General features: G+C 32.3%; 1 protein-coding gene across 1 annotated transcript; it reads right to left on the reverse strand.

Annotated features, from left to right (window-relative positions):
- Positions 1-4,900: 4,900 nt before the first annotated feature.
- On the reverse strand, positions 4,901-12,551 carry LOC148616827 (sperm microtubule inner protein 8-like). The gene is made up of 7 exons (XM_088583932.1): positions 12,175-12,551; positions 9,564-9,625; positions 8,753-8,811; positions 8,306-8,391; positions 7,369-7,430; positions 5,888-5,952; positions 4,901-5,324 (listed from the first exon to the last, which is right to left on the reverse strand). Exons 1-7 carry the CDS (start codon positions 12,395-12,397, stop codon positions 5,261-5,263), a joined length of 621 nt encoding a protein of 206 aa, XP_088440058.1. The 5' UTR covers positions 12,398-12,551; the 3' UTR covers positions 4,901-5,260.
- Positions 12,552-12,643: the final 92 nt, after the last annotated feature.

Here is a 12,643-nt window from a genome sequence, read left to right on the forward strand (position 1 = left end):
ATACATAAAGTCAGCTGTGTGACACATCAATTCAGTCCATAAGTTGGCATATAACGCAACAAATTAGACAATAACTGGTCGACATTATGTTATTGTCAGTAAGGAACTGTAATTGTCAGTTGTTCACTACTACGTTGCAGATACTTCGTGGTCAAGACAATGAAATCCTTAATTACATGTTTTGTTTGAAAGATAAGAAAATCAGGTATTCATTTATGCTGAACTTGGCAATATGGTAATAAAAATATAAGGCCTAATAAGTGCTAGCTGGAATCTAATACAGGGTCCAAATATGGTATATGATATATTTGTTTTAACTTGGTTGCTTATGATAGTGACTTCAAATATAATCACATTTAAGGCAAGAAAGAACGACGGAGAAAACCAAGAAACCAAAACGAAACAAATCGAGAAACAAAAAAACGAGATAAAGCCAAAAGGAAATACGAGATAAATCCAGATACAAAGACAAGATAAATCCAGAAAAAAACGAGGCAAATCAAGAAACAAAGAAAAAAGAATAAAGCAAAGGAATGACTAATGAAACAGATAAGCATGAAGAAGCGGAAAGAAAAGTTAGTAGAAAATGAACTTAATGGGCAACCTGGACTTCGCCAAAAGCATGGACCAGGTTAACTGGTTTTTGTGAGTGTCCTTTGCTCTTCTAAATATTTTTGAATTGTGTAGTAAACCTATCCCATTTCACGACACAGACGAACGGCAAATTCGTGATGGCGACAACAATACATAGGGGACGACCATTTGATTTTTGATTGCGAGAATTTTAAAATAAATATTGAGACTCAGACATTTTTTGAAATAAATAGTTTGAAAAAAAAGCTTAGATAATCTTCTTTTCTGATTCTAAATGCATCAACCCTGACTTAATTTAGCTTAAAAAATAGAAATATATTAAAACAGCTATCATAATCATACTTGAAGGTAACAATTAATGTTTAGTCTAAAGCTAATTGAACCACTGACGAACATCATTTTTTCTTGTTCGAATTCCTTTGTTTTGCTTTACAATGCTAGCTTTTATTAAGTCCACATAATTATCTTGTAGTTTCTTTTTTTCTTTTTGCTATTCTTGTAGAGCTCTTTAATCTTATAGGTGCTATGTATTAACACGGAGCATAATGTTGATGTAAAATACAAATAAATCATACCGAAGAACAATCATTTTAACCTTGTGTTGAACAGGTTACATATACTATTAATAGGGATAAAATACTTATTTTGAGAAATGCTAAAAATTCCTTGATTCGTTTTCCTTGCGCTGTATTTGCATGCTATAATAGTTCGGCAACAATAAATGTTCGTTTACTTTTAAAGGTACGTTCTTTTTTTAGGTATTTTGTCAAATCCCACAATTTAAATAATGATTTGGATAGAAATCAAATACCGGTAACTATTTCATAACTTAATTTAATTCAGGGTCTTCGTTTTGAATAATGGTGAACTGAATATTATTAGCAAAAAAATACCGAAGGATAAACATCCAAGTGCATGACCAAAATGTCAAAATCTACATATACAATTTAGCGAACAGAATAAATTAGAACTACGTATACATAAAGAAGCTGAAGTTATGGGGAAAGTAAAAATAACGAGAAACGAAATTAATAGAAAACAAAAATGAAATCTGTAAAATCAAAGAAACTAAATTGAACGAAAACATACACGAAATCCAATGAAAACAAAATTCGATAGAGTAAATCAGAAAACAAGACAAAATCTTTGCAAAGTAAATGTTTTATTTTAGATAGTATAGATTTGTCATGAGTTTTCGTATGACGTTGATATGACAAACTAACTAGAATTAAAATTTGATGCATTATTGATAGCTTTTATTCATTTCACACACAAAAATAATAATAGTTCTTGTTCGAATTATACAATACAAGATTAATTTCCGTAAGTTTTGTCATTTATTTTAATTGTACTTCATAAAATATAATGCAATGTTATTGAAACTGTCAGTATCTTCCCGTTTTTATAAGTAATTTAGATTCACTGTATGTGAATATTTTCTTTTCAAGCCAAAAGTTCTAGTCATTATATGACTTGATTTACATGAGAATATTTCTTGAACTTTTAATGATTTTGCATCAATGTGAAACCTTGAAATGCAAAACGGCTCTTTTCCGGGAATTATTCCAGACTTTTTTATTTGTATCATCAAAGGTCTGGCGTTTCGAGAACAGTTTTTTTCCAAATCCATATGTGTTATGTTTAATGATATATACAAATTCTAATTTTTTTTTCATTTTTCAAAAAGTTGCTTTTGTTTCTCCCATTTTGATATTTAACAAATTTTGTTTTCTTACGTCCTAGATTTCGTTAGATTTTGTTCTCCTTTAATTTTGATTGTTTTTAAACAATAACTAACTAACAAAACATGTAAATATGGTTGTGACATTAACTAACTTGATAACGTTCATCTTCCTCATTTTTTATTTATTTTTCATAAAAATTTATTTGCTTAATTTTTGCCCCGTGATGTCTGTAATTGAAACACGTATACAGCATATCGAAATTTGCAATATATATGATTGGTATTGTTTTGTTTGCATTCTCTGAATACAAGCACAAATTGAACGAACTAATGGACGAATTCGTCTGGGATGTCTAAGAAAAGTGCTTCAATAGTTCTCTTGCATGTATAACAGTGTAAGACTGCATTGAATAAAAGTTGTCGGGCAAGTCCTTGTTAGATTGTTTGCCCTTGAAAAGCGAAAAGTGATGTTTTAGCAGTTTTCAGTCAATACCATGAAAATGTAGTAGATAGAAACTTTCGATTGATGAAATGACCCTTATGATAAGTCTTACTACAATCTTGGGAACCTTTGGTTTTTCAGTAGGGTAAACTTATTAAGTAACTAATTTCTGTTGCTATTGACTGATAGATTGAGACGAAACCATCAGGTTTCAGTATCGCCTATCAACTGTTTCAACTTCCGGTAGATATTCATTTTAGAATTAAACATTGTTTTTTTTCAGAATTTATGGGTGTGTAAAATCGGAATTTTCACTGACAAAACAAATAAATGTCAGATTTGTGAGTGAATGGTCCGATTTTACACATCCATAAATTCTGGAAAATAATGTTTAATCCTCATAAATCCAATCCCTAACTATCTGAAATATATTAATAGTTTTATTTTTTTCTTGTAGGCTCTCATTCGCTAAAATTGACACACGAAATTGACATTGCAAATGGCGGCATTCAACCGACAACATGACATGATTGTCATTTTCAATATACTCAAAGTATTTACGGGCTACTGATAATTGTATTCTTTCAAAAATTGTTGTTTTGAATATACAAGATGAATGAAATAGAACAGATAGTACTATTTTAAGCCTCTAAACGGCTCTATCTTTCGTAGAAGCGATGGTAGACATGTTGTTTAACATGCAACAAATAAAGATTGGCTCTTGTGTCAGTAGCTGGGCAGAAATTCAAAAGGGGGTTCCGCAAGGATCAATTTGGGTCCTTTGCTGTTCAATGTGTTCATAAATGACATTTCCTATTTATTCAAGAAGGGGATTTATACAACTATGCTGATGACAACAAATTATCTTTTCATTCGCCAAATTTTAATGAAGTAATAGATGTACTACAATAAGAAAGTACTATTTTGATAAACTGGTTTCACTTTAATTGTATGCAGGCAAATCCTGAAAAGTTTCAGGCCATAGCTGTTGGCAAAAAGACCTTTGATAAAACACCCACTTTTGATATTGGATCTGCAAAAATAAGCTGTGATGAAACTGTAAAATTACTAGGAGTAGATACAGACTTTAAAGTAAATTTTAATTTCCATATAAAAAAAATTGTGTAAAAAATCAGTGCAACAGTTAAATATATTAAAAGGAATAGGACAAAACTTGAGCAAAATAAATCGACTAACGATATTTCACACATTTATACAGTCAAATTTTAACTGTTGCCCACTATCATGGCATTTGTTCATGAAGACTATATTTCAACATATGAAGAAAATCTTTTAATCGAGGCAAAAATGCCAACAGTGTATAAAAAAAGAACAAAAACAATGGCAATAGAAATAGAAATATTTAAAGTACTTAATAATTTAGCACCTCCTGTCTTATCATATCTTATTGAAAAGAAAGACCACAAGTATAATTTTAGATACAAAAATTTGTTGCGGATTCCAAGTGTGAAAACTACTTGCTATGGTAAGAGATCTTTCAGGTATGCTGCACCTGCTCTGTGGAATTCACTTCCAGAATCTTTCAGGTAGATTTCAATTTCAATTTTAATCAGTTCAAAAGTCAATTACCTTTCTGGAATGGTAAAGAAGTAAAGAATGTACTTGTCATGTTTGCAAAAATTGAGACTAAAATTTTATTACTGATGCAGCATACGAACCACACATACTAGACTTTTTTTTACTTCGGTTCCGTTTTATTATTATTTTTAGTTACTTTGCTTCAGTTGCACGATAACTTTATTATTTTATTTTTTAGCTAGTAGTAGTAGTATTTTTAAGTGTTTGTATGCTTCAACTGCATGTATTCTCGTATCATAGTACTGACTGATATAATTATGTGTTTTAAATTTATGTTTGTCTAAATGTCGTCTGTGTGTACATGTATGTCTTGTTTTACTTACCTACATGATTATGTATGACTGTAAATATCATGTTTGTCGGTTCAAAAGCTCTTAAGAACTTATGTTTATTGTTTTAAGTCTTACCGACTTTAAACAACGCTTTTCTATGTCTATGTTCATGTTTACGGTATGTACATGGAATTTACACTATTGTAAAAACTGTCATCGCTGAGGTCGTAAAAGGTGGACAACCAATCATGATACGCGAAAGAGGCATATGCTAATTAGCTTGTTATAATGACATAACACGAAAGGATGTACATAGATATATAGACATTTTATTTACAAAAAGTGGCCATCACAGCAAACTTAATGAAGAATTATAACATTGAAGTAATACTGATTAAGAATTAATACTTAGACAATTTTCTAATACTGAGCAATTTGAGCAAATTATTTCTAAGCTATAAAAATATAAACAAATAACTTCTTCAAACCAGCACTTACATTGCATGATCTTGCATGATCGAGCTGCAAAACAATGTCAACAGTTGTAACAATAGAATACATGTACGAGGTTCTGATAACAACAAATTATTTAGATAATTTACATAAAAAAGGGAGGGAGCAATGCCTTCATTGTATCTTCTAAAGTGTTTCATTATGAATTGGATCGGTTTATCGCCATGCTTCTGATGATATGCTTCTGCTGAACTGTGGGTATGTGTCCCTATATCTTGCACTGAAAGAAATGAAAAGAAAATTTTAAAATATAAACACTAAACTATGGGGTAAAAAACGTAAGAACTGTATGTTACAGATGACGGTTTTTTTTTATTTTTCTACAAAATGGAATATTTGAAATCAACCCCCAAAAAAGGAGTCACATTTGGTAGGTTCCTTTGTCAAAGGAATGGTCTGATGTTTCTTTTCAGAAATGGGATTTAAATGAATTAGTTTTCCCCAATAGGGACGTAAATAAGTTTCCTTGTTTGAAAAAGAATAATACAAAATTCCTTCGTCATAATGAGAATATAGTAATGTTCCTTTTCTAGGGTAGACATGAACAGATCATAACACTTCTGTGGTCATGACTTTAATCTAGTAGTAATATACCCCTGTTCAAGAAGACTTATCGAAAGAGGTCTGCAAAAGGTCGCCGCAATTTAGGCAGGTTCTGGAATAACGTACGAGTTGTGATATTAAAAGGGAGTAAAAGGGAGATTTCGATTCCTCTTAAAATTGTCAATGAATGTTTTGCTATCAATACTACTTTCTTGGGGTTTGTTTATGATTTTTACTTACTAAATATTAGCTGGAATGGGCTTCTGACCATACTGGTCCAATGTTGGCTCCTGCTGTAGTGTGTACTGAAAAATATGTGTATGTAAAACTGAATTTCAATTTCCAAATAAAATATGAAAATAAACATTTTTTTTTAAAAAGTCTTTTTACATGTTATACAAGACTGAGTTGCAATCGTAAATAACAACCATGGCTTCACAACAACTACGGATATTTTTATTACATATTCTTATAATGATTTTTTTTAAATACATGAAAAAGTTGTACAGTAAGTTAATGATAAATATTAAAAATGCAAAAATTTCTCTTTCCATATTTAAAGCAAGAAAGAATAATCAGTTTATATAATCCCTGGAAATATAAAAAATATCTAATTGCAATCATCGATGCTATTCCCCAAATGCCCGTTCGTAGGTTCCACAAGGGGATATTTAAGGTGTGACATTGAAGATAATTCTATATTTAATCAAGGATTGGAATCTCGCGCAATTTTACATAGTACGATAATAAAAATGTTGCGTGGGGCGATATACAGCGAGATTACCCATGATGTACTTCGTTGATGCTGAGCGTGTCCTGTTTATGGCGGACGATTTCCATCGCTTCAACATTTCATCACGATAAATGTAGGTACTCTGACCCAAATGGTTTGAAAAAAAAACAAATAAAAATATCCCACCTCAAGCTGTCTCCAGACTTTTTCAATGTTTTGTTTTGATCAATACCTCGATATGCGAGACTTTAATCCCTTATCAAATTTTCAACCTGGCCCCACTTTCGAAGGCGTACTTCCCTCCTCAATGAAAATTCAAACTCCTTTTCTCAATCGTCATAAGATTAAAAAAATTCATCAGAAATAGTATAAGGGTGTATACAAGGAGTCATATAGTTGTAACTTTCCCTGCATTTGTGATATCAACATTTATACAAGCCTTTGTTTTGACTCCTGAATGTGTAGCCCCGCCTTCGAGGGCGGTTACTCTCCTCATTTAAAATTTAAACTCCTTCTTCATATTCCGATTTATCATCATAAAATTTATTTCAAACTGATCAGAAATGGTTTGAGGGTGTATATCAGAAATTTTGTAGCTGTAGCCTCACATTCTTCCGTGATATCAACGTTTTTATTTGACCAACTGTTGATATAAACAAAATGGCGGCGAGGTCACGCCCTCCAGGCAGGCATTCCCTCCTAAATTAAAGTTATAACTCCTTCTTCAAAACCAAAACGATCATCATGAAATTTGTTTTAAATTGATAAAAATGGTCTGACGGTGTATATAAAGATGTTTATAACTGTAGCTTCCCCTGCTTTTGTGATATCAATGTTTTATATGACCTAATTTTGACAGTATAGGCGGCAAGTAGCTGTGGCGAGTATACTGAAATCTCGCCACGCGAGATATTGCGATAATTTACGAGATGCGAATCCTTCTATATTTAACTTCTTGAATTAATATATAGACATTAAAAAAACATACCTTCCAAGATTTTGTAATATCAGGTCTGAGGTACCGAACAGCATATCCAACAAATCTTTGGTCTGAAAATAAAAAATAACCAATAGTTAAGTCAGTTATATTTGTCTGAATCAATCGCTTTAGTTAAAATATTTAAGGAATGACAGTTATATTTTTACGGTTTCTGTAGAAATAACCTCATTCACGTGATGCACACTAAATAACCAGGATAACAGGTTATTTTAATGTGTGCACCACGGGCACTGAGGTTATTTCAAATAGACCGAATATTTATAACAGTCATTCCTTAAAATTTAATTTAAGTACCAAAATTGAACGAGTAAATCATTAAAAATGACGTCATACTCATTACAAAATTTGGTCTATGAGATGATAAACGAATTTTTTTATCCAATCAGAAACCGTGTTATTTATGATTTTAAATTATTAATGCTCAATAATACACAATCCCTTGCTTAACAAACATGAAGGTCATTAAAGATTTGTATTAATGTATATGTTACTGTTGGCTACGGTCATGGACGGACTGGTACATAAAAGTTGAGTTGTTTTCTATCAATACTGTCAAATTCTCATGGTTTTTCAGTCTCGTGACCCTCGCAAACCTGCACCTGAGGTGCGATCAAATAAATCATGTTAATTCAATTTTTTTTTCGAAAGACACCCGTGAAGTCTGATAGATATACCTGCACTGTTTACCAGAGAAACTGAATATAGTGGTTTTTTTAAACAGAGCAAGTCGTCTGAATACTAACATAGGAGAATTTCGTTTGACACAAAACCAATATGTTTTTCTCGATAGGGGACATGCATGACCACTACGTCAGTCATGTTTGTTCGTTTTTAGATACCTGAACAAAAAGTAAAAACTGACTTTAAAATTAGACAAGTGGATATCCGGCATTGTTCTTGTAGGAAATTTAATGTTTTATTTTACCTTTAGCATCTGGAAGTTCAGGTAATTTGATACTGTATCTCTCTGGCGATCTGTTAAGGAAATTTGACCATTCATCGCGTGTTTTTCTACAAAAGGCAAAAGGATACTAAATCAAACCTACCGATGAATAGAGTAATCTCCAGGTGGGATTTTATTCTCAATACAAACATACAGTGCACGCAGCAGAAAAAAATTCCCTCTGCAGGATTTTATATTGCACATTATAGTGTTCCACATAGAAGCACTTCAACTTTTAAAAATGTTCTTTATTTTAATTTCTGCTAATTCAAGGACTATATCACATGAAATGTGTAAATGACTCCATGTTTTTATGGCGATTCAAAATGTTAGAATGTGATTTGGTTGTTTGGGTTTGCTTTTCGTTGATTTCAGAAGGTTTTAAATATCAGTAACCACCTTTTACTTTTATAACCTGACTTAACTTACTTTAATTCCTCTGGGGTTGTATAATGTTTGTGTAACTGTTTACCCGACGCTGTTATTTCCTGTAATTAAATACACAGAAACATTCAGAACTAACAATCAAGTATTGCTTCGAGAAATTCATTGCTAGATTAAATAAAGCGACAAGAGTTCGACATTACTTTTTAATGTGAAGAAAAGTCATAGATATCAAGCTTAATGTGAAATTTACACGAATTAATGAATTAAACATTTAGTTTGTGTGATTTTGAGAGAAATTTGTGGATACTATTTTCATATTAAAAAATAACATGAATTCTATCACAAGATTCACATGAAAGTCGTGTTGAAAACAGTTTAAATACGGAAAGCCCATATGAGGGAAAATTCGTGACTGCACACAACAAAGCCAAAAAGACATCAGACAAGAAATTAGAGAACGAGTCATACAAACGCAGGGAGTGTGGGTGAACTTAATTGTCCTGGCCGGGAGAACAATTCTTGATTTTTGTAGGACACCTACTGTACTGTTCTTTGAAGGCAATGTCCGGTAAAATAGAAAAAAGTGTGTCGTATTGGAAACTGACACTCCATTTCGTTGATTCAGATCATAATGACGACCGTAGAATGTTTGAAGCGACGATTTTAATATATGGGCAACATAACCATGTCGCAGTAGTTATGTAGGCCATTGAGCCCTATCTAGAAAATCGGCATCATTTGGTCAAAAATTTCTAATAAAGCGTACGAGTTCTGAGATAAAATCCCTATACACTGGAGCAGCAGAAAATATTTTATTATGTGGAAAGACTGAAAAATTTAATAGAAAACTTACAAGACTGGACATTTGTTTGACTGGTGGATCGAACAATGTAGTCGTGGACCTCTTGAAATCCTCTGAAAGTATAAATAAGTACATGGTTTAAAACAAGAGGCCCGCATTATTTACCGACAATTGTAATTTATACATCAATTCAAACATAGTTTTGTGGTGTATGTTGTCTAATATGAACATGGATGTATAATGTACTTTCTTCCGTGCTTGTACTTGATTTTGGGCAGTTTGGTAAAATTAAGTTATCAGCGAGTTTGAAAAAATTGAGTCGCGTAATTTTCCATTGATTAGATAATTTGCAGATAAACACGGTCCTATCTTTTTTTTAATTTTAATTGTATTTCTGTAATTTTAAAATCCTATTTTTTCCAACTTTCGTCTTCATGAGAAATTTAATCATGCTCACTCTTCGTTATCTATTTGAATTAAAAATACACAAGGAAAAACTTATTTTACTCCAAAGTTCTTATAAATGTACAATTATAATATCAATGGTCAGTATAATTGGTCAAACAAGTAGATTACGTATATATATAATCTGACAGAATAATCGGATGTTAAAGGCCTATGGTGTTAATTGCAAACAATACAGAAAATGGTCGTATTCGTCTATTTGGCGAGTTTTATTATATATATAAATGAAAACGGGTAGTTAATTGGATATTAATTCAATCAGAAGTAGCTGTAAGGGTACAAGTGAATGAAAGTTTGTTCAGTCACACGTAAATTGATTTACGAGTCCAGAATAGAACGTTTGTTTAACTTTCTTTGCTATCTAATCCTGGAGCGCGACGACTTTTTAATATCATGAACCATTTGTAAGAGGTGACCATGGTCGTGGCAGTCGCATTTTAAATTGGTTCGTCCTTTACAAATGTTTTCGTGTTGAATTAATCTAGTCAATGCCTTTATTTCTTTTTATGATACAGACTAACTATTCACTGGTTTTATTCCGTTTTCAAACACAGACGTGCAGTTTACGTTTCTGATTTAAGTGAACAAAAAGGTAGAATTCAAAGTACATGTTGGTCCTTTTAAATGATCGATAAGATATTTATAATGGTTTTCAAACCCATTTATTAAAAGAGAAAATAAAAGGAATTTAAACGATTGTATGGTACAATCTACAACTTGAGTTCGAGCAAATAATACATGACAATAAAATATTAAATGTCTTTTTAATGGTGTATATAAAACATTAAAAAGGCCTTAAACTACAAACATATGGCGAGGTAACGGGATATTCCATAGTTTTGACAACAGAAGAATTGATTATGTTTCGTAGACGTACAAGTGCTCAATATGAATCTTAATGTTATATGATCTTGAGCTACTAAATTATTGTTCGTAAATATTTCTTCATCTTGTAATGCATGCTGTTTAAGGTTTAAAGGGTTTTGGTGTGGATACCATGAATCGTTCGGGCCAATTAATGGTCCGTCAAATGAACCGATACACGTTCGATATCTTATCATTTGACATGTTCATATTTTCAAAATTATGTCCGTGTAAAAATCAGGCAGACAGGGATACGTTATTTTGTGAAGGACTTACAAAACTGGTATAAATGCATGCATTCAACACTTGAAAAATCAAACACTCTTGAATCAAAAGATGTTTCGTGGTGAAGATACATGTAAGCATTTGACTAGTCGGTAATAAATGAGGCGACAATGATGATGGGGGGTTTTTACGGTCTTGGCTATCCTTATGGATCTCGCACGACTGCCCCTTACGGGGATTCTGTTAGTAAATGTCTGTTAGTAGTTGGAGGTAGCGGAGAGTGGGTCCGAGAGCGTTTCCCCACTCTAACTGTTTGGGAGTACGTCAACGTGAAGAGTGAGGCGACAATGTTATAGTAGCATATTTAAACCAATGGAAACTGATTTACACCTTGAGTAGTAGGGATGAATTGTGCTATATTATGATAAGGTGTATAGGGAACAGTAACGTTTCAAACGCATTTTTGGTAGCCATAGGGTCTGCAAAAAAAGCCAACGCTGTTACTTAGGTCATGCCTTTTTCTTACTTGGATTTGTACTTAAAACAGATGTATTCAATTCGTACAGGTACTATTGATTGTAATAACAGTCTATGGTTTAAATATTTAATGAAGTAAAGCTACATTAAGTCGGTTAGATACCAATAAGACGGGGTAGATCTGCATGTTTTACACGGGTTTGGGGAATTATTGATCCTTATGTAGGTAAAAACTTACGCGAAGTTTTTGTTTATTAATAAAATAAGTCAGGTATTGATTGAATATACACAATATGCATGTACATGTATATGAATTAACAACTGATTTATTTTAATGTGAAACTATATTCGTAACAAAATATAACAAAGTAGTTGTCAACTTTCGGCCTTATTTGAAGCTGGATTGATCTAATACGACGATAGGACACATTCTGGCCCTAAACATGGAAACAAAATTAACGCTGAACGAGAGCTGCGTTTTAACTTTACCATTTCCATTAGTACCAAACAAGTAATAACCAAAACAGTAACTTGCCTGATAAAAAAAAACTCTTAAACAAATGAGCAGTTTCTCATTAGTACTAAAATAAATCTAAATTAGTCAAAAAGTAAAAATACATCAAGCGTTTACCTGGCCCTACAGTTGTAGTGGTACGGCAGTGTTCATCGGGCAGTTTGTGCCCGGCTGTATCCATATCCATCCTACGGAAGCTGGGAAGTTTTGGGTGAAAAAGTCCATTTTTAACAGCCGCTAGCTGTACTCTCCTATGAGATGGATACTGGTATGAATAACTTGGAATATTAATTGGATTTATCTTGTCAGTGGTTGTTGGTTTTACTCCTACCGTAGTCATCTTGAAAAAATCACTTTTTACCCCAAATATATAACAATTATATTTATTTGTTTCTTTGCTTTATCAGAAATTAAATCCCAATCATTAAACTCTACCTCCACCCGGCTTCCGATAGTTCAACACCATTAACGTCGCTAAGAGCAACTATCGACAATGGTGTTACGTCACAATGCGATTATCTGGTTCACTTCCGAGGATTTCCAAACGAACAAAGTCGGGTAACGTTCATTAAGATTATTCCTTTAA

The sequence above is a fragment of the Perna viridis genome, chromosome 5, assembly GCF_037379345.1.
Source record: "Perna viridis isolate PV_CMFRI_1.1 ecotype Kerala chromosome 5, ASM3737934v1, whole genome shotgun sequence".
Taxonomy (NCBI): Eukaryota; Metazoa; Mollusca; class Bivalvia; order Mytilida; family Mytilidae; genus Perna; species Perna viridis.